The sequence below is a fragment of the Orcinus orca genome, chromosome X (assembly GCF_937001465.1).
Source record: "Orcinus orca chromosome X, mOrcOrc1.1, whole genome shotgun sequence".
In the NCBI taxonomy this organism is placed as follows: Eukaryota; Metazoa; Chordata; class Mammalia; order Artiodactyla; family Delphinidae; genus Orcinus; species Orcinus orca.
The window spans coordinates 100544821-100568059 of NC_064580.1; the positions used below are offsets into that span (position 1 = coordinate 100544821).

General features: G+C 37.7%; 3 protein-coding genes across 4 annotated transcripts in view; 2 read left to right on the forward strand and 1 right to left on the reverse strand.

Annotated features, from left to right (window-relative positions):
* Positions 1–2172, reverse strand: part of LOC117198175 (uncharacterized) — an 84603-nt gene extending 82431 nt beyond the window's left edge. Inside the window, exon 1 of the mRNA XM_033413347.2 lies at positions 45–2172. Coding sequence (XP_033269238.1) covers positions 45–205 — 161 coding nt within the window. The 5' untranslated portion in view covers positions 206–2172. The remainder of the gene's footprint in view (positions 1–44) is intronic.
* PLS3 (plastin 3) overlaps positions 1–23239 on the forward strand; it is a 92440-nt gene that overhangs the window by 816 nt on the left and 68385 nt on the right. The gene's annotated exons all lie outside the window — the stretch shown is intronic.
* Positions 566–7254, forward strand: LOC101286082 (heterogeneous nuclear ribonucleoprotein A3-like). Its single transcript, XM_033413333.2, has 2 exons — positions 566–635; positions 5974–7254. Exons 1-2 carry the CDS (start codon positions 566–568, stop codon positions 7077–7079), a joined length of 1176 nt encoding a protein of 391 aa, XP_033269224.2. The 3' UTR covers positions 7080–7254.

Here is a 23239-nt window from a genome sequence, read left to right on the forward strand (position 1 = left end):
TTTCCTTTCTGTAGCAGGACATCTCCGGGCCATTAGGGCAGTACCTTTCCGTTCTCCTCTCCTCAGATCCCGAGCCGCCTGTCTGCTCCCTTCTCAGCTCCTTTGGCTCTGCAGCCTCGAGCGCGTGGTCGGGGCAGCGGCCGCCCGGCACCTCCCGGGGCTCCTCTGGAGGCAGAGCCGAAGGGGCGGGGGGCGAGGGCAACATCCCCTCCTCCCACAGAGCTGCACTTGCCGGTGTTTACATTTCCCGACTCGCAGTACTTAGCGGTCTAATGAGAGGCCGGGGGACGCCGACCACCCCCGCCCGGGCTTCTCGCCAGTCCCAGAGTTGCCGCCGCCGCTGCTGCTACTTGCTCTAATGTGCTGGCGGCTCCGACGGCCAGGCTCCAGGGCAGAAGATCCCAACCTGGGAGGTGGAGTGGGCTTAATGCTTTCTGACGTTTCCTGTACGCGACGCAAATTCTTGCTCCACACCCTATCTGCACAACATGCCGGGTGGTACTCAAGGTTGAGTTTAGAACTAACTGGGTTGGAGAGCCTCGCCGTTTAGGATCAGATAGACGGGATGCTCGGGGTGCCCGACCTGTTACCAGGGATGGGGGGTGGGGAAGAGAGCCTGGCTGACTGCACAGTAGGTAGAAAACCTAGGTGAAATTAAAAACTACTGAGACGTAAGCGCACACTCCACTTTACAGGATGTCACAGTGTATTTGGGAGCTTAAACTTGATCCTGAAGATCCAATTTACAGTGAATTCCAACATAGTGGCCGAAGCCCCACATATGTCAATTGGCATCACGTGCCCCAAGTCTCTGATGCCCCTAGGGTAATGGTCACATGACTTCTTTTGACTTTAAAACTGGAATGTAATGGCTGAAGTTCATTTTCCCAAAACTACCGTGACAAAAAAGGGGAGGGGGCGGTGTGAACTAGCCTCTACTCAAGGGAGTTCTACTTGGATTTGGATGAGGGGAACAGAAAGGGAAATTGGATGCTCAGATTTTATCCAAAATAAAAAACGGAAGCTGTTTTTAAAATAAGTGCTTGAAATATGTTTGTGCTGGGATATATATCTCCCCAGGGGCCCTTCAATCTAGTTATGGCTTTTCTAAATTTTAAAAATATCTTACTAATTATTTTCTAGAAAAATCGTCCATTTATTCATGCCCTATTTCATTCCTAAATGATAGATTTGAAGCCATATCCCATAAGATAGTGTTTTTTAAAAAATTAGGCTTTGTCCATGTCCCTGGGTCTGGCCTATATTCCAGTTGAACTGTTCTCTATATTAGGCATCTGCTTGAAGGTGGTGGATAATCTCTTGGCTAAAATTAACCATCAGTTATTGTGGTTTGGAATTAATTGGATCAGAAATCAGGCACGGAAACAGTGGACACTAAATTTAAGAAATCGAGCTAGTTGGGTTTTTACCTGTCAGTACTTTAGTAGAATAATGAGAGGCCACAGAAACAACTCCCATAATGACCAATACCCACCCAAGTGGCCCAAGTTAAGGTTGCTGTTGGAAAAACATGGCAGTTTTTGCTATTCAGATTATATATTGCAGAGTGTAGAAATGGGCAGAGGAATCTCTGAGGTTGAGAGTTTAAAAGCTTTACTTATTTACAAAAATGGATCCAGTTGATACGTATTCAGTCTGAAAACAAGTAGGGCAGCTAAAAATGAAACTGGGAATATTTAAGAGATTTTGGCTTTGTATGCTTCAGCCAAAAATCCTTGTCTTCTTACTGCAGCAACCTCTGAATGACTTGAGCACTACATTTTCATGCTGTGCATGGGTTTCTGAGCCTAAAAACTAGAACAACTTTAAAGCACATAGTTCTGACCACAAGGCTAGCCTTGCGGCACAGATTAGCTGGAAGTGGACTCAAACTGCACCTGAGTTAATTGGAGTTAACTACACTGGGAGATAGACCCCCCTAGTGGAAGAGAGGTGATAATATAATTTTAGATGGAACTCCTAACAAATATTTAACCTTAAAAAAAGAAGAGCACAACTATCCAACTAGGTTAAAGTGGTAGGGAGATAAGTTCTTTTTAAAATAGTATTAACTCATGTCAAAACAGGATCCTCTCTAGGCTCTCCAACCAGTCTTTCATTGTCTCGGTGTGTCCACTCATTTACAACTACTGACTTCATTTTTTAGTCATATGATCTAATGAACCCAGGCTTTCATTAAAATTAGAGGATTATGAGTCTAATTCTTAGTTTCTACAATTAGATCTAGAAAGTTATCAGACTCTTTACCTGGGGTGGGAGAGCCAAATAAATTATGCTCTGCCTTGATTTAACACAGACAATCAACACTGAGGTCCAAGGTCTCTAGTCTAGTCTGATGCCATCATTTAGAGTCAATTGCTAAAAATGTCTAGGCTCAATGCATTTTGGGTAGAAGGATTAATTATAACTAGTGAGTAATATTTGGGTTGAGATTAAGTCTCTTCTACCAATGGTTACAAGCACATTAGACTTGACTGTGACTGTTTATACTGGCAGAATGTCAATATCCAGGGCACTATTAGGAACCCCATGAAATTTTGCTCCTAGGCAAACAGCGTGACTGTTACAGAAAAGAAGGGGGTAGTAACTTGGTAGTGGTGCCTGAGCACTAAGGAGATTCTGTATGGTGAAACTGATGACAAAAGGAAGAAAATTCACTTGCCATTTTTCCATATTCTGTTTTAAGCATTTCTACTTGCCTTTCCAAGAAATTTACTGACATAATATTCTTAGCACATAAGATAAATTCATGAATTTGCTATTGCTATAATCTAGGTGGAATGAATATGCCAAACTGTTTGTTTTTGCTGTTTAGTACAGATTCCAAAAGTAGCTGGTATAAAATTGAAAATGAACATCTATCAATATATGAAAACTTGGGTAACTGTTTTTGGAATCATTTTGTACTTGCTCATGCTCTTTTGGTGAAAAGTAATCCAGAGGGGGAAAGTTTAATCTGTGAAAATAATAAAACTCAGTTTAGAAGAAAACAGCTAGATCATGTTTTGAGTCTGTAATTATTCTAGAGAGTGACACACCATATGATGTATGTTCATTGTGTTGGAGGTTTCAAAAGTTTTTTGGATACATTATACTGTTGGAAGGTCTTTTAGATACCAGTGGTCACGACTAGCTGTTTTTAGTGATGAGAGCTTTGGTTAAAATTATGGCCTAGAAATATAAAAAACTGTCTGATCATGAAATGTCAGTCTCAGGAGAAGATCTGATAATACTTGGGCCAATGGTAGTTATGGAGGTGAGACAGTTTCCAAAAATTCAATATGCTTAATAACATTGAATTTGCTCTATTCTTAGCACTTGAAAGATAAATATTGGTGAGTATAAACTGTTTTAGGGATGAAAAAGCATTGCTGTTAAATGAAAATTACAATGCTAAGGGGGACGTATGTTGGACTTGCTTCAGAAGAACTAGATTCTAGACATGGCTCTGCCACTGACTCATAGTTTGACCTTGAGAAAGTCACTTAAGATTATTATATTGATAATTAACATTGAGTACATACGTGTGCCAGACACCATGCATTTTCTCAATTATAAAATGAGGGCATGGCTCAAGGATTTTGGTTTGCTGGGATTTTTTTTTCTTTTATAAGATATATCTTTTATATAGATATAGTCTGGCTTATTTCAGTTATATTTATCAGTTGATTTTTTTCCCAATTTTAATGCAATTATATTGAACCAAGCTAAATACCTTGTAGGCAAATTGGTGACTCTCCGGTCACCAGTGGCTTATTCCGTGACTAATGTTATTTCTTTAAAATATAGAGGTACCATTTATATCATTCCTTATCAAGGATTTTTGGCACATTAAACTTACTGATTTTATATTATGACAAAGCTTAATTTCTCTTAACGGTCTAGAAATTTGTTTGATGATAAGGAGGTAGTGTTGTTTATTGGAAAAGGCATTGAGTGTGGACTCCAGGATCTTTTAGGCTACTACAGTTTGCACAGACAGGCCATCTTCAGTAAATCATGGAAGTTCTCTGTTTTCATATCTGGATTTTACTTTATTTGTAAGCCATCTGTTTTCAATCTGTGTATTTCACAGGCATGCTGAAAGGATAAATGAGCTATGTAAGTCTTGGTTCTTCAGCAGACAGGTGCTATATAAATTCAAAGTACTGTAGTAGTATATCATAGAAACACTAAAGCTTTAATAAGAGTTTACAGAAATGGTAGAATTCTCATCACTTAAGCCTTGCCACATTTTTACTTGTCTGTAAATGTTCTCCAGCCATCCACTTTTACAAGCTAAGAAGAAATAAAGCCAGACATAATGTAATGAAAAATAAGAGAAATGGTTGATAACAAGAGAATAAAAACCTATATGTGTAATACTTTCTTATAATTTTTTTCCCTCGAATATTGTGCCAAGTAGCCTGTAAAAGCCATTAATGTGGTGGTGTTTTTTTTTTTAACCTTTCCCAAGTAACTACTGAGCAGTATTTTGGCGTTCATTGGTAATGGTTACAAAATACTTTGGCTTATCATACTTCATTCTTAGTTTTGTGATTGCCCGTAATAGGAGGTTTTGTGTAAAATTACGCATGAAAAATCAAATGTTTCTCCTTATAATTGCACTCTAAATTGCACATGCAGGTATGGAAAAGTGCATAATGGAGGAGATAAACTTATGTTTAAGTGGTGTGCCATCATTAACACAGAAAAGGTGAGAAGTTAATGCAGGTCTTCATTTGAAAAACAAACATGTTGGGCTAGATGGGGTCTTTGTTGCTGTGCGTGGACTTTCTCCAGTTGCTGCGAGCAGGGGTTACTCTTTGTTGCAGTGCAGGCTTCAGTAGTTGTGGCACGCAGGCTCAGTAGTGGTGGCTCACAGGCTGTAGAGTGCAGGCTCAGTAGTTGTGGCACACGGGCTCAGTTGCTCCGTGGCATGTGGGATCTTCCCGGACCAGGGCTCAAACCTGTGTCCCCTGCATTGGCAGGCGGATTCTTAACCACTGCGCCACCAGGGAAGCCCCTTAGGGGTTATTTTCAACCCCCACCCTCAAAACTATTAACTTGGAATTAATTTTCACTGTGTATTGTCATCTTGCCGATTACATGATAGTTCTTTAACTCTGTCATTCTTTGTGTTATTATGCATTTTTATTTTGTTAAAATTATGTTTGCTAACATTTGTTAAAACAGCACTTGTGAAGTGATAGCACTTCATGAAAATGGAATAAGCAGAAAGCCTTGAGTTAAAGGACTTTTGAAATAACCTGATATCCTATGACTAGTTCTGAAGAGAAGTTTCTCTTTGTTAAAAGAAATCATTTTCTTTTATAAAATCTGACCTCTTATTTCTACCATCTCTGTTTTAAAAGATTAAATAGGAAATCATTTTTTTGTAATCTTGTAACCCATATATTGAAAATACAAGTCTGATTCTCTTACGCTGTTTTAAATTTATATGCATACAGAATACTTGTTTACATAAAAAGTATATATATAAAATTTTTACTTTCTATAAAATAGAATTTGAGAGGGCAGCATAATAGCTTTGAATATTCATATTATTGCATTCTACATTATATGCTCTAATTACATAGTGTTGCTCTCAGATTGACATTCTGCTATTGACACTGAATAATACATTGTCCTTTATAGACGAATGTAATTTTTAAGCTTTTTTTCCTGTATTTCTTTACTTGCTTGCATATTCCCATTTTTGCCATTTCTTATTGTTGTTTTTGACATCTTGGTGCTTGTATATCAGGTGGGGGAGAATTACCATTTAAGATTGTTTTCTCAGAGGTGAAAATGATGAGACATGATTCCTAGGGTATATCCTATTGCTATTATAGTCAATAGGTATATTTAGTTAATCTGCTGGAAAAGTGTCTTAAGTAGTGTGTACTTAGGATATTTTTTAATCAGTTTACTTTGGATTAAAAAAATACAAGACCACTTTAAAAATATGAGAAGACTCCAGCCATCGCCGCCGCCGCCGCCGGGGGGAGGAGAGCCATGATTCAAAGGAACCAGAACAGTTGAGAAAACTGTTTCTTGGTGGTCTGAGCTTTGAACCTACAGATGATAGCTTAAGAGAACATTTTGAGAAATGGGGCACACTTACAGTTTGTGTGGTGATGAGAGACCCCCAAATAAAACGTTCCAGGGGCTTTGGTTTTGTGACTTACTCTTGTGTTGAAGAGGTGGATGCAGCAATGTGTGCTCGACCACACAAGGTTGATGGGAGTGTAGTGGAACCAAAGAGAGCTGTTTCTAGAGAGGATTCTGTAAAGCCTGGTGCCCATCTAACAGTGAAGAAAATTTTTGTTGGTGGTATTAAAGAAGATACAGAAGAATATAATTTGAGAGACTACTTTGAAAAGTATGGCAAGATTGAAACCATAGAGGTTATGGAAGACAGGCAGAGTGGAAAAAAGAGAGGATTTGCTTTTGTAACTTTTGATGATCATGATACAGTTGATAAAATTGTTGTTCAAAAATACCACACTCTTAATGGGCATAAGTGTAAAGTGAAAAAGGCCCTTTCTAAACAAGAAGTGCAATCTGCTGGATCACAAAGAGGTCGTGGAGGTGTATCTGGCAACTTTATGGGTCGTGGAGGAAACTTTGGAGGTGGTGGAGGTAACTTGGGCCGTGGTGGAAACTTTGGTGGAAGAGGAGGCTATGGTGGGGGAGGTGGTGGCAGCAGAGGTAGTTATGGAGGAGGTGATGGTGGATATAATGGATTTGGAGGCAACAGTGGTAACTATGGCGGTGGTCCTGGTTACAGTAGTAGAGGAGGCTATGGTGGTGGTGGACCAGGATATGGAAACCAAGGTGGTGGATATGGTGGCGGTGGTGGAGGATATGATGGTTACAATGAAGGAGGAAATTTTGGAGGTAACTATGGTGGTGGTGGGAGCTATAATGATTTTGGAAATTATAGTGGACAACAGCAATCAAATTATGGACCCATGAAGGGGGGCAGTTTTGGTGGAAGAAGCTCGGGAAGTCCCTATGGTGGTGGTTATGGATCTGGTGGTGGAAGTGGTGGATATGGTAGCAGAAGGTTCTAAAAACTCAGAAGAAAAGGGCTACAGTTCTTAGCAGGGGAGAGAGTGAGGAGTTGTCAGGAAAGCTGCAGGTTACTTTGAGACAGTCGTCCCAAATGCATTAGAGGAACCGTAAAAATCTGCCACAGAAGGAACGATGATCCATAGTCAGAAAAGTTACTGCAGCTTAAACAGGAAACCCTTCTTGTTCAGGACTGTCATAGCCACAGTTTGCAAAAAGTGCAGCTATTGATTAATGCAATGTAGTGTCAATTACATGTACATTCCTGAGGTCTTTTATCTGTTGTAGCTTTGTCTTTTTCTTTTTATTACATCAGGTATATTGCCCTGTAAATTGTGGTAGTGGTACCAGGAATAAAAAATTAAGGAACTTTTAACTTTTCAAAAAAAATATATGAGAAGAAAACAAAAGGGTTTATAAAGAAGAAAAATAAAAATTACTCATAATTGTACCACCTGTTCATATTTTTCATCTGTTTCCTGTGTAGAACATTAGATATTTTAAAAATTGGGATCATACTGTATATACTGTCTGTATCCAATTCTTTTAACTTGTATTATAAATATGTTTTCATGTAATCAGATATTTTTGAAAATATTTAAAATTACTGCATGATATTCTATATAATGGATATTTCATAATTTATTTCGCTAATTCCAGGTTGTTGGAAGTTTTTGTTCTTTCCGTATCTTATAGATAATGCTTCAGCGAACACCCTGGGGCAAAAACCATTTCATGACTCTGATTATTTCTTTGAGATAAATATCTCTTTGAGATAAAGAGAAATTGCAAAGATTTTTGTTTTAAAGATGAATCCCTTTGACAATCTCTGAAATTTAAACATTGGTGTAAGCAAAAAGAGCCTTGATTTCAAACAGCGGCTCTCAAAAAAAAAAAGCCATTCTTTATATAGTGTTTCGTATGGAGCTGGTTTAGGTAAAGTATATGTCTTGGAAATATTTTGGTTTCCTCTGATCTAGTTAGCAGGTGCAAAGGAGGATGAAGTAGAATCCTGTGGGGTGTACAATCATAGGAAGTTCTATTTTTTGAAACAGAACTGTTAATTGGGGAAGGGAGACAGGTTTGTATTTAATTAGCCTTTAGATTTCAGATTGCTGTAAAACTCAGTTCAAGTACAGAAAGCTTACTTGTGACCATAAACTTTCAGTATCATGAAGAGACTTTTAATCCTGAAGTTGGTTAAATGGCTGTATATATATAAAGATATATATTTATATATTCTTTTTCAGCTTCTTTGCCATTATAGGTTATTACAAGATATTGAGTGTAGTTCCCTGTGCTATACAGTAGGTCCTTGTTGGTTATCAATTTTATATATAGAGTGTATATATGTTAATCCCAAGCTTCTAATTTAACCCCCCCTTCCCCTTTGGTAACCATAAGTTTGTTTTCTATATCTGTGGAGTTACCATATTAGCCAGCAATCCCACTCCTGGGCATATAGCCGGAAAAGACGAAAACCCTAATTTGAAAAGATACATGTACCCCAATGTTCATAGCAGCTCTATATACAATAGCCAAGGCATGGAAGCTACCTAAATGTCCATCGACAGATGAATGGATAAAGAAGATGTGGTACATATACACAAGGGAATATTACTCAGCCATAAAAAGGAATGAAATAATGCCATTTGCAGCAATATGGATGGACCTAGAGGTTATCATACTGAGTGAAGTAAGTCAGACAAAGACAAATATCATATATCACTTATATGTGCAATCTAAAAAAATGATACGAATGAATTTATTTACAAAACAGAAGTAGACTCACAGACATAGAAATGGCTGTGTTTGTTGATAGGCTTCTTTATCTCAGGCTGTCAGCCTCTTGAAGTACAGCCACTCCTCAGAGATACTTCAGGTGGTTCGAGACTATCGCAATAGAGTCACATCAATTTTTTTGGCTTCCCAGTGCATATAAAAGTTATGTTTACACTATACTGTAGTCTATTAAGTGTGTGATAGCATTACAGCTAAAAAAAATGTACATAATTTTAAATACTTTATTGTTTAAAAAATGCCAATTTTCATCTGAGGCTTCAGTGTGTCCTAGTAACGTCGAAGATCACTGATCACCAATCATTATAACAAATATAATGATAATGAAAAAGTTTCAAATGTGGTGAGAATTACCAGAATGTGACACAGACACAAAGTGAGAAAATGCTATTGGAGAATGGTGCCAATAGACTCACTTGATGCAGCGTTAGCACGAACCTTCAATTTGTAGAAAGTGCAATATCTGGAAAGTGCAATAAAATGATGTGTACCTATACGTTGACAATGCTCAATAAACTCAAAGTTTTATGTTTCATTCGGGTTGCTTAAATAACTAAACGGAGATCCAATAGTGGTAAAACTGGCGCCACCAGTTAATTTGTGCCTAGTTTCAGTATATGGTGAATCCCCAAATTACAACACTTGACTTAACAAATATTTTGTGTATTTAAATGGCTCATTGTACACTGCATATCTCTCCCTAAACTTATCCCATGCTGCTTCACAGACCCTTCCTGGATGTCTGTCTCCTTACCCCAGTTCACTGGTGGCACTAAGGACCATGTTGGTCCGGGCATCCCATGATGACCCGGAAGTGATGTGGAAAGTTTTGTCTGACTGGACAACTCGTTCTTACCACCTCCTTTTTTTGTTCTCAGAGGGATCATGTACATGCTATATTTCATAGTCAGAATGGATTTTAGCATAAAATATGGGTTCCCATGGTTTTGCTATTTTATATCTCTGTGACATTGGGGAAGTTCCTTAATTCCTCTAAACCTCAATTTCACTATCTATAAAATGGGGATAATATCACTTGTTTTCAGTCTTGTCTTTAAAATTAAAGGAGAACATTTATAAAGAAACTGGCATATATTAGGTGCTCAATCAGTGTTCCCATTTACAGGTCAATTAATGTTGCCTTAGGTGATCTTTATCAGGTCTCTGTAGCTACCTCTTCATTTTCCTCTAATTTAAACGTTTTTTTCCTTAAGTATCACCATTGAAGATAAATAAGATAGTTTATTTTTTCTGTTTTATTTAATGGTATTGTGAAAATATGACTTTCCAATGCTTTTCATTACAAATGTGGAGGATTTTAACAATGTTCCAGGTTGAAGAAGCCTCTTGGCTTATCTAAGAAACCCCTTTACCATTAATTTATCCTTTTATGAGGATATGCCATCCAACAGTCTAAATTCACCCTCAAAGGAAAATTGGAAACGTGACTCTTTTAATACATTACGGACACCATTATAAAGTCACTGCCACTAACAAATTTAGCTTAGAGCAAGGTGAAAGGTAATAGGTAATGTTGATGCCTGTTTTTGGGGGGAGGGAAAAAAAGCTTCAAGTTCTTCAGTGTTTCTACAATAGTAGAAATAGTATAAACATGAATGTTTAGAAGTTTACCTTTGAAAAAATAGGAGAAAAGAGAAAATAAGTTAGTGAAAACTTAAAATGCTGGGGAAGGCAGAGTTATAAATTAAATCAGTATCTTTCCAAGATGACATGTAGCCTTTAGACATGGGTGAATCCAAAACATTAATTTAAAATTTACGATGCCCATTATTTCCTCTAGTGGAAGTTTTCAAAAGCAAAAATCAGGAAATGATGAAGGACATTGACACATTCAACAAATATTTTGAGCAGTTTGTGGGTCTCCAGTTTAAAGCTGCAGTTGAATCAGTTTTGCAAGTGGTTATGAATAATTAAAATTTTATATTTTGTCTTATGATAATTAAAAAACAAATATAGCCAAATTACCATGCAGTATAGATAACCAAAAAGTAATACTGATAGATTTACATGTTTAAAGGTATAAGCCAACCCATACATTTGGTATCTTATCCTAAATCAAAGTTTTCCAGCATTAGTTGGGCCCCCAGCCCCGCGAAAAATAAAAGCAAACTAGAATATATTGATAGGTGCAAGCAGAAGGTGGCAAACTTCCCTAACCAGAGAAGGTTTGTGTAAAGATGAAGGGAGGATTGATTGCTGTGTCAAGTACCTTGAAATGTGTAAAGATTATATAAAAGGCGGCCTATAAGGCATTTATAAAGAGATGTAACCCTCAGGAAAACTTTAAAATGTGCCCAGAGTTCTCAAGTATATATTGAGATAGTACAAACTATAGATGGAGTAATAGCCAAAGATAGTAACATAGACAATGCCTTAATTAGTCTATTTGTGGAATGGCTTCATCATTCAACTAAAGTAAGTTTAGTGAAGACTGTTAGGTGCTAGGGCTACAAAGATGGTAAGATACTCCTGCAGTCTGGAAGAAAAAAACGTAATATTGGATTTCATGAAACCTAAAAATATTCTTACATGTAGAAAAGGAACTTAAATATGGCCCTTTTTCTCAACATAAAATAATTTCTAAATTTAAACCTTGTGTGAACAAAGACATTCATGTATAACCCAATATAATCAAATCTAAACTAAGAACAAATCAAATTTAAACATTGTTATTTCTTTGCAATAATTATTGCATCCTAAAAAAAGTGCCGACCATGAGTTAATTTTACTTAAATAGAACATTGCTCAGCCTATAAATGAAGGTCAGCAGACACCAGTGTCTTGGAATAAAATAGCCCTTTGGCAAGAAAATGAGCCACACCCCATTTAGTTTTTACAAAAATAAAATTCTTTCCAGCTTTACTAAATTGTAGATGTTGTGCACAGCGTGTACTTCTGCAGTAGTTGGTTCTGCAGCTGTGGAAATATCCATGCATGTAGAAGCCCTAAAAAACATTGATTCGCCATTACTTGCACATGCAGCTCTCATACTTTCTATAGTACAGCATTCTGTTAAGTTTTATCTGACTCAAGGATAATAGCGAGTAACTACAGGTATAGCTGACACCTTAATTTTCTGCCTTGAACTTCTTGATGGTCCCAGACTTTAAAATGAGCTGGAAAACCCAGGATTCCAAATCTGGTCATCATTTCATTTGGTGGGAGGGGATCAAATGAATGCAGTATATCTGGATGTACTGTCTGCTGTACATGGTTTTCTTCAAAGACGGTACTAAATTCCTGCCATGTACCATGGAAAACACTGTTCTTCTAGGGAGAAAAGAAAATAAACCCATTCTCCTGGTTCTTTCACAGTACACCTGGCACACAGCAGGTCTCCATAAATATAATACATTTGAAAGAGCGTATAAATGGCCATGGATGGCCCTTGCTGATAAAGATTAAATTGTGAAAACCTAATCAGCAAGTGGGTAACTTATGAATCATATTGAATAAAATACATATTGATGTGAACCTGTCAGAAAACTAAGCAAATGGCTTGCTTGGTTTTCTTCCTCCTTTACTTGTCTTAAGTGAATGGTCAGGAGTGAATGTTACACATGGATGGCACTTTCATTGTGAGAACTGCTTAACTTTAGAATCAACGAGGATATTGGGACATATTAATATTTTTTCACTTTTTAAAGCAGTGTTATTGAGAGAGAATTCACATTGTGTACCAACCATGTAAATTGTACAGTTCAACGGATTTTAGTATATTCACAGATACGCACAACCATCAGCAAGTTTTGAATATTTTCATCGCCTTGGAAGGATGAAGGAGGCTTAAAACTCCAGAGTTTTAAGCTATGCCTCTCCCCAGCCCACCACCTCCCCATCCCTAAGCAATCACTAATCTACTTTCTGTCTCTATAGATTTCCCAGTTCTGGACTTTTATGTATAAATGGAACATACGGTCTTTTGTAACTGACTTCTTTCACTTAAGCATATTGTTTTCAAGGTTCATTCACATTATAGCATGTATCAGTACTTCATTCCTTTTTATGGCTGAATAATAGTCCATTGTATGGATATGCCACATTTTGTTTATCCATTCATCCATTGATAGACATTTGGGTTGTTTCCACATTTTGGCTGTTATGAATAATGGGATATGTTAATATTAAATGTCTAACCATGGGTCAGCTAATGAGTTAGAAATGGTACTGACAAGATAACATTTCATTTATCACTGGTCTGCTGTTAATGTAGATACTTGCTTTGACTCTGAACAATATTGATTTCTACATCTAAGTGTAGCTAATTTTTTCCTGATTCTTTCTTTTTTAATTAATTTATTTTTTAAAATTTCACTTATTATTATTTATTTTTGGCTGTGTTGGGTCTCCGTTGCTGTGTGTGGGCTTTCTCTAGTTGCGGCGAGCAGGGGCTACTCATTATTACGGTGCACAGGCTTCTCATTGCGGTGGCTTCTCTTGTTGTGCACCACAGGCTCTGGGCATGCGGGCTTCAGTAGTTGCAGCACGCGGGCTCAGTAGTTGCGGCTTGCGGGCTCTAGAGTGCAGGCTCAGTAGTTGTGGCTCACGGGCTTAGTTGCTCCGTGGCATGTGGGATCTTCCCGGACCAGGGCTCGAACCTGTGTCCCCTGCATTGGCAGGCGTATTCTTAACAACTGCACCACCAGGGAAGCCCCGTTTCCTGTTTCTTGATGCTCAGTAGCTTATTATCATCAACTTGTTCCCAACACTACCTTATTCCTTAGTAATATTTCTGCTTGAATAATGGAAAGCCTGTAAAAGTTCTATAATCACCTTTTTAAAAACTTGTATAACAGATTTATACAAAATTCCTTGTTTATACACATTTATTGAATACCTAGTATAAGGAACAAAAGTAAGCAGTATTAAGTATTGCAGAAGTAAATGACAAATGCTTTGAAACACAATGGTTTTCAGTCAACCTAAAGCATTATTGAGCACATCTAATATTTAATTTTTAAATTTACGCTTCAAGGGCCTTCCCTGGTGGCGCAGTGGTTGAGAGTCCGCCTGCCGATGCAGGGGACGTGGGTTCATGCCCTGGTCCGGGAAGATCCCACATGCCATGGAGCGGCTGGGCCCGTGAGCCATGGCCACTGAGCCTGCGCGTCCGGAGCCTGTGCTCCGCAACGGGAGAGGCCACAACAGTGGGAGGCCCGCGTACCGCAAAAACAAACAAACAAACAAAAATTTACGCTTCAAATATGAAATACATACACAGAAAAAAATTCAAAAGCTATAAAGGGACATAAAGAAAATAAACCTCCTGCCCCTGACTCCGATCCCCCATTTCCCTTCCCAGGATGTGACCATTAGTACTAGTTGCTTGTCTATCCATCCAGAAATAATATTGAGTACATTTGACACTTGACATTTTCAGAAGAGCTTGGTGTTTTACATTTAGAAAGTTCAGCAGTAAGTTTGAGGGAGTCTTTACCTTTTGACTCTTCAGGAATGAACATGAGAAGGAGGGATTATCCGAGGATGGTAACAAGAATCAGTTACAGATCAGAGTTTTTCTTTCAAGAACCCTTCAGGTCAATATAGCTAATGACACCTAGAACCGATCTCTGCCATTGTCTTCTGTATTCAACCCACAGAGAAGTTTCTGGACCTAGTTGCCTTATTCTGGGCAGGCCAACTAGGAAAGGATAGGCCTCCCTGAGAGAGGAGGGCTGCAGTTCAGTCAAGAAAAGATACAATTTCCCGGAGACCCATTTAGAACTTCCTATTTAATTACTTAATTCATTTAACAGGCCTTTATTAATCATCAACAGTGTGCTAGACACTGTTATCACTAAGATAAATAACATAATGTGCCATCGTTTGAAGAGCTCAGAGTCTAATCCAGCCACTGATTTTTGCAGATGAGGCGACAGAGGTCTAATGCAGTGTTGGACAGTGGTGGGGCATGGGGTCTCCTGATACCTAATCCATCACTATTCTTGCCATAAATTTAAATACCACATCCAGAGTCCAGCGTGGTTCACTAGGAATGCCTCTTCCACCCTGAATCAGTTTATACAATCTGGAGTTTTCTTTCAGATGTTAACAAAATGGCAAATGCCATGTCTTTAAAGTTGACATAAACTCTCTGAAACTCACTTCACCTATAACTTAAGCAACATTATTTAACTCGACCAACTCTTCCATAGCTAATGAAAATTCATTAGTAATAGCTTTGAAGTGGTAAATTATTTTCTAGGTTGTATCTTCAACCAAAGTACTCTTATGCTTACAAAGCTGCAGTCCTAATCATTGATCTTAAAGAGTTTCCTACATTGTATTGCATCCAAAGGATTTTTTTTTTTTTTCAGTACGCGGGCCTCTCACTGTTGTGGCCTCTCCCATTGCGGAGCACAGGCTCCGGACGCGCAGGCTCAGCGGCCATGGCTCACGGGCCCAGCCGCTCCGCGGCATGTGGGATCTTCCCGGACAAGGGCACGAACCCGCGTCCCCTGCATGGCAGGCGGACACCCAACCACTGCGCCACCAGGGAAGCCCCCATCCAAAGGATTTTGAAAACTCTAATGCCAATATATTGGATATACATTGTAGGATTTATCACTCTTTTTTTTTTTTTTTTTTTTTTTGCCATACCGCGTGGCTTGCAGGATCTTAGTTCCCCGACCAGGGATTGAACCCGTGCCCCCTGCAATGGAAGTGCAGAGTCCTAACCACTGGACCTCCAGAGAATTCCTGGATTTATCACTCTTGGTTTCTTCCAAACTGGATTTTCTCTCTCAGAGAGCATTTCCCCTTTTGTACACTCCTCACCAAGAAAAAAAATTCCATTTTATTCATTGATTCATTCACTTATTCAGATATTTACTGAGTGCCTCTATAGGTCAAGTTATTTTCTAGGCACTGGGGATTATACCTGTGACTGAAACAAATGAAAATTACCATCCTTATGAAGCTTACATCCTACTAGGGGAAGATACAAAATGAACAACGATATAGTATATTCGATGGTAATGTATTATGGAGAAAATTAAAGTTGAGGGTATAGGGAGTGGGAAGAGTGCATTGCCATTTCAAATCATGTGGTCACAGGAGGCCTCACTGAAAGGAAGATATTTGATGCAAGACATGAAGGAGATCAAGGAGTGACTATCTGGGGAGAAGTGTCACTTAAGTAAATATTTCTAATAACAGATACCAAAATTGTCATGCATTGGTGGGTTCTTGCCCTGAAATTCTCCTTTATATCAGCTTGTTATTTTGGTATTGAACAGAAAAAATATCGTTTACCCAGATCAAATACTCTAGTGGAGTCATGAATTGACCATATATGCTAAGACTATAGTGTCAGTAGTTATGTCTATAGTATTTTGGAAAAATTTGTGGCAATAATGTTTAAAATAGGATATGAAATTATTGCATATAAGTTTTCTTCCCTTTTCCTATCCACTATATACTATATACTGTGTATATAGTATATATATATATGTATATAATATATACTATATTCTGTGTTTAATTCTGAGTTGGATTTTTTAATTGAACTTTTTACTTTGCAGAAATTGTAGACATGTACTTGTAAGAAATAACAAAGAGATCCTGTGTGCCCTTTACTCAGTTTCCCCCAGTAGTAACCTCTTCAAGACCATAGTACAATATACCCAAGCCAAGATGTTGACATTAATACAGTCAAGATGCCGAACAGTTCCGTCACCACTAGAATCCCTTTTGTTACCCTTTTGTAACAGCATGCACTTCCTTCCACCCTCCCCTGCACCTGCCCCATCTCTACCCCTGAAAACCACTAATCTGTTTCCCATTTCTATAATTCTGTCATTTCAAAAATATTATGTAAATGAAATCAGAGTATGCAATCTTTTGGCTTTTTTCATTCAGCATAATTCTCTAGAGATTCATCCAAGTTGTGTATATCAATACCTTCCTCCTTTTTGTTGCTGAGTAGTATTCCATGGTGTAAATGTACCATAGTGTTTTTAACCATTCACACATTGAAGGACATCTGGGCCATTTCTAGTATTGGCTGCTACAAATATTTGTGTACAGGCTTTTCTGTGATTGTAAATTTTCATTTCTCTGGGATTAATTCCCAAAGAATGCAATCTCTGGGTCATATGAGAGCTGCATGTTTAATTTTATAAGAAACTATCAAAATGTTTTTCTGTAGTGACTTGTACCATTTAATCTCCTACCAGCAATGTATGAGTGACCAGTTTTTCTACATCCTTGCTAGCACTTAGTATTGTCACATTTTTATTTTAGCTATTCTGATAGGTGTGTAGTGATATCCCATTTTTGTTTCATTTTGCATTTCCCAGTGGTTAATGATGCTGAGCATCTTTTTATGTGTTTGTTTCCCATCTGTATATCCTCTTTGGTGAAATATCTGTTTGTGTCTTTTGCCTATTTTCCAATTGGATTGTTTTTTAATGTTGAGTTTTGAGAGGTCTTTATATATTCTAGATAACAATCCTTTGTCAGATATGTGGTATACAGCTATTTTCTCCTAGTCTGTAGCTTGTCTTTCCATCCTCCAAGCAAGGTCTTTCACAGAACAAAAGTATTATTTTGACAAGGCCAAGTTGATCAATGTTTCCTTTTATGGATTGTCTTTTTGATGTTATGTCCAAGCCCTCTTCACCAAACATGGTTCCTGATGAATTTTTCAAAAAATTTTTTCTAAAGTTTTATGGTGTTATGTTTCACATTTAAGTCTGTGGCCCATTTTGAGTTAATTTTGGTGTAAATCTTTACACAATATTACACAAAATGAGGTCTAGGTCAGAGTTCTTACTTTTTTCCCCTATGGTTGTCCGGTTGCTGTAGCACCATTCCTCCACTGATGAGCTTTTGCACCCTTGTCAAAAATCAGTTGAGCTTATTCGTGTAGGTCTATTTCAGAGTTCTCTGGCCTGTTCCATTGTTCTGCATGTGTTGCTCTGTAACCACACTATCTTGATTGCTGTAGCTACAAGGAATGACTTAACACCAGGCAGAGTGAGTCCACCCAGTCTATTTTTCAATAAAGTTTACCTGTTCTAAGACCTGTTTCTTTTCCACATAAATTTTTAGAATAAGCTGGTCTATGACCACAAAAAACTGTGCTGTCAATAGGAGTTACATTAATAAATTAGAATTTTGAGATTGCATATGTAATGTTAATTAAGTTAAAAATGGTAATTCCATTAAGGAAGACAATTTAATTTCTTCTATAGTCTCATGCTAGGTCTTATTTTCTAAAGTGGTGCCTACTTTTATGATTTTTAAATCACTGAACAAATATTAATTGGTCATTTCTCTTCAGATATAACTTGGATATCTTTTTTTTTAATTGCCAGTATTGAAACTTTTTCAAAGGAATGACACATTCTTGATTTAGGTATATAACTTTCAAGTTCTAAATCACTGATATGTTTTTGAATTTTAAAATTATTTGAAGAGTTCTTTGCAGAATTTTTAAAGACTCCTGCCCCCACCTTAGATTTCTCTTTGCAAGACTCCTAAACCTACTGCCTTAAGTATGGTTTACCTCTTCTTTTGTTTCAAACAAATGCATTAACCACATAGCAAAACAGAATATGCCACTAAATCATTGGGATTTAGGGTATTGGAGTTTAGGATGTGTTTGTTAGTCATGAATAGTAAATCAAAACATTTTAAATGAAAACTTTTGTGCATACTCATGCTTTGATCTTTGATTCTGAAAAATAAAATCTTAAAAATTACAAAAAGAGGGCTTCCCTGGTGGCGCAGTGGTTGAGAGTCCGCCTGCAGATGCAGGGGACACGGGTTCGTGCCCCGGTCCAGGAAGATCCCACATGCCGCGGAGCGGCTGGGCCCGTGAGCCATGGTCACTGAGCCTGCGCGTCCGGAGCCTGTGCTCCACAAGGGGAGAGGCCACAACAGTGAGAGGCCCGCGTACCGCAAAAAAAAAAAGGGCACTTGGAAACTTACTATTAGGGATTAAAAAAAGAGGACTGTTAAACTGATTAGGGCTGAAGAAGAAAGGAACAGAAAATGTCACCTTGTTTGGGTGCGGGAAAAGTGAATGAGATCATGCTTTCATTTCTGTCTTGCTTTCTCAAGATAAAGCTTTTCCACCCTTCTTTCTGCTTCATGATTCAGGGTGGAAGCACCAAAAAAACTTGGCTCTCTTTCCCATCCTGTTTTAAATTGGCTTTTATTGTTTTAATAAATATGTCACTGGCAGCCTATAACATTATGAATATGGCATTAAGTGGTTATACTCAGAAAGCAGGAATTTGAAAATCACAGTCCAGATATACTACCTTAAACACAATTAACAGAATTACTTCTCAATAAGGAAAACTTACCTAAGTTATAGCATGTGGCTCATATAGTTTTAGTATAATTATTACAGTGAAATTTACTACCACTAAGCATTGTGTACAGAGTTCTGAAAGGACAAAAATGCGATCCAAGAATAGTAAGCCAAGATGTCATTCAAAAATAAAGGTACTAGGCAGTTCCCATGAATATAAAAGAACTCGTAGAAAAGAGAAATACTCGAAAGTGAAATTCAGCCAATTAAAAAATAGGGCAAAATTAAGATTTTAAGAATAGAGGAGTCTTGGTAAAAGGATGTATGATGATCATTGAATCCATTTAAATACAGAATTAATACTGAAAAAAAATTTACTACCACTAATATCAGTGATTTGTTTCTTCCCCATCTACTCCTAACTTTGTTTAGGTTAATAGTCACAGCTACAGCAAAACCTATCCTGTGATGGAAAAAAAGTGTAATTTAAGGAAGAATGCAGTATAATGGTACTCATCAAACAGATATTCCAACTTCTTTCTTCACATATCGCTTATCTGCATTTTTGTATTTGGTCTAATGAGAGACCTTTAAAAGCTCATTCTCTAAAGCAGCGAATTCTCAGAGCCAGCGAGCCTACCATAGTCTACCCCATCAAAAGAACCCTGCTAATGGCTTAGCCAATTTCTGAGGTAAGAGTACCAGGGAGAGGGATAAACTGGGAGAAGGAAGAAGTTGCTCTTGCATGGATGACTTTTTGCTAACAATATGATTTTTAGCAAGCAAAGGCCACAAAAGTTGTTTGATTTGTGGCAGAATTAATTATGAGACTTTTTAGCTGTACCAGGTTAACAGATTGCCAAATAAAATACTGAGCAAGCAAAACTGGTCAGTTATAATTCAGTGTCTAGAAATCTGAGCCAGCATTAGTGTTATGTTTATGGATTCAACTCCATCCTCAAAGAAATGCAGTCGGGGTATCAGCAAAAATAAAATAAGAGTTATGGGGTATCTCCCAGACATTTGAATAGAAAGGGCACATAACACTGTGTGAGACCACAGTATTTTTGCAGCCAATCTTAAGGATAAATCTACATTGTATTCAGGATGCTGTGTTGGGCCAAAACTTAACAATGACCATTATGTGTAGAAAATAGCAACCATTGTTGTTGCCTTAAACTCTCTCTGGAGATTAAAAAACATTTTTAATTAACCTAATAAAACCCCAATGGCAACATAACCAAAGAAATTAACATAACCAGAGAAGAATGTGTAGAAGCAGAAAACCTAGTGCAATTGTTGAGTTATCCTGGCAAAGGAACCCTGAACTATGTGAAGCTAGTGACTGTTTACTGTTTTGTCTAAAAAAGCAACTCCAAAAGTATACACATACACACAAACACACACACATTTGGATTTTTCAGCTAGATCTTTAAGCGGGCTGTTTCATGACAAGCTCCCAAAGAAATGGAATTAATTTGTGGTGTGTTTTTGTTTTGTTTAATTTATTTATTTATTTTTGGCTGCGTTGGGTCTTCGTTGCTGCACATGGGCTTTCTCTAGTTGCGGCGAGCGGGGGCTACTCTTTGTCGTGGTGCACGGGCTTCTCATTGTGGTGGCTTCTCTTGTTGGGGAGCATGGGCTGTAGGCGCGTGGGCTTCAGTAGTTGTGGCTGGCGGGCTCAGTAGTTGTGGCTCGCGGGCTCTAGAGCGAGGGCTCAGTAGTTGTGGCGCACGGGCTTAGTTGCTCTGTGGCAGGTGGGATCTTCCCGGACCAGGGCTCGAACCCGTGTCCCCTGCATTGGCAGGCAGATTCTTAACCACTGCGCCACCAGGGAAGTCCCTGTGGTGTGTTTTTAAAGTGTTTATATATATATGTGCTTGCAAGAATTACACGGAGGAATTAGACCGACAGAGTACTTGGTGATTCTTGATGTGAATATTGGCAACCTTAAAGATGTTTTATTAGACAACAAGGCAACAGTTTTCCTCTGTCTTCACAGTAATAGCAGAAGTCAGAAAATATTCCACATGCAAATATATCTGAACCTCTTCATGAATGCATTTAACACTTTGAAGTGATGGCAACATCTGGTAACAAGTAGAAACCAGCGTCTTATAAACTGTGGTTTCATGTTACCACTTCATCTGAATTAGTCATTTAAAGGAGTTTTATAAGTCTTCCTAAAAACTGACAAGGTTAATCTTGGACTAGGGCAGACAGGCAGGAAATGCTGAAGCGGCTGTTTCTTTTGAAGGTTTTGTGATTCCTTGTGAGGTCAAAAAGTAGTCGTTTTAAAGTTAAGAAAGCTAAAGCATTGAGATCTTGACAGCTTAAGTGCGATTTTTCTTTTTTGTGTGTGTGGCAATTTTGAAGGAAAACTTGATAAAATTCAGAGTTCTTTATACCTTCCATTCCACTTTTCTCTGAAATGCCTTTATTTTCGAAAAGTGGAGAATTAGAAAATCATTCAGCTGCCAAATATGATCATGGATTCGGTGCCACTAGAAAGGTGTAACCTACCGTTTCTTTGGCTGGATTACTTCTTAGGAATCACCCTGTTTTGTAGGGTTACCCAATGGGACAAGAGTAGATGTCTTTTATGTTTATTTATGTGATTTGCATTAAAAGCGCTAAAAGTTTATTCTTTATTATGTAATACACCACTATAGCACATGACAGTGAGTTTAATTGCTTTAGCATGCAATGTTATTATCACAAATTTATTTAACAGATACTTTTTTTCATTTGAAAGTAAATATTTGTTCCTGAATTTTTTTCTTCATTTTGTTGAGACATAATTGACGTACAGCCTTAAGGTGTACAGTATAATGATTTGACTTACATACATCATGAAGTGATTATCACAGTAAGTTTAGTGAATATCTATCATCTCATATAGATACAAAATAAAAGAGAAAGAAAAAATTTTTCTTCCTTGTGATGAGGACTCTTAGGATTTGCTCTCTTAACTTTCATATATAACATACAGCAGTGTTAATTTCTCATATTGTACATTACATCCCTAGTACTTATTTATCTTACAGCTGGAAGTTTGTACCTTTTGATTGCTTTCATCCAATCCCCCCACCCCCACCCTCCTTAACAGATACTTATTGCGTGCCTACTGTGTGCCAGGCACTGTTCTAGATGCTTGAGATAGATTGGTGAAAAGACAAATCACTGCCCTCATAGAGCTTAATAAATATTAAAGATGAAAACAGTGGAGCAATTTTAAATCCTTTAATCTATCACTCAGCTTTTAAAGACCTACATTGAATGAGTTTTGAGAACTCTTGCACATTTTACCTGAAGTTTGAATAGGGAAAAATTGATAATTTGTTTGGAATATATGGCAATAAGCTGGAAGATGATAGTTAAAGTAAATGTTTGATTTTTTTGATTCTCACTTTTATTTTTCATTTATCAGTGTTAAAATTAGACCCCTTGAGTAACTGAGGAATGTTATTGATTTAACTTGTGGATTTATTCTTTAGGATGGTCTTAATTTATATGGGGGGGGCGGGCGGTGTGAATGGACATAGTAGCCCTGAAAATTAAAATATGGAATCTGTAACTGCTGTCTTCTTTCATTGGAAGAATTATAGAATACTTAATGTATTTAATGTTCACCATGGGAAGTGAATGTATTGCTCAGTTATTTTTGCCTATGTGAGTAGTACAAGAGCTGACTCAAAGGAGATGACATGATGGTTCCTGTCCTGAAGTAAAATAAGATGATGGGGTTGTGGTGGAAAAATGATGTGGTCATGCCCATATTTGCTCACATCTCTTGTTGGTTTCCTTTTATAGAGGAAAACCAAAGAGAGTCTCATTTCTTATTTTTTAAGTTTCCTTTTTGTATTTTCTTTTCATGCCAGTTTCCTTTTTTTTTCCCTTAAAATTGCATTATCCTGATTTGCAGTTCAGTTGGCTCAAGCTGTGCTTTGTAATAGTATAAGTACCCCTTAGAATGGTCATAGTGGAGGCATTATACCCATTTTAGGGAATCAGTTACATATATGGACACAGACACTCTGAGCTCCTTGAATGTAAAAGGCATATTTCATAAATCTT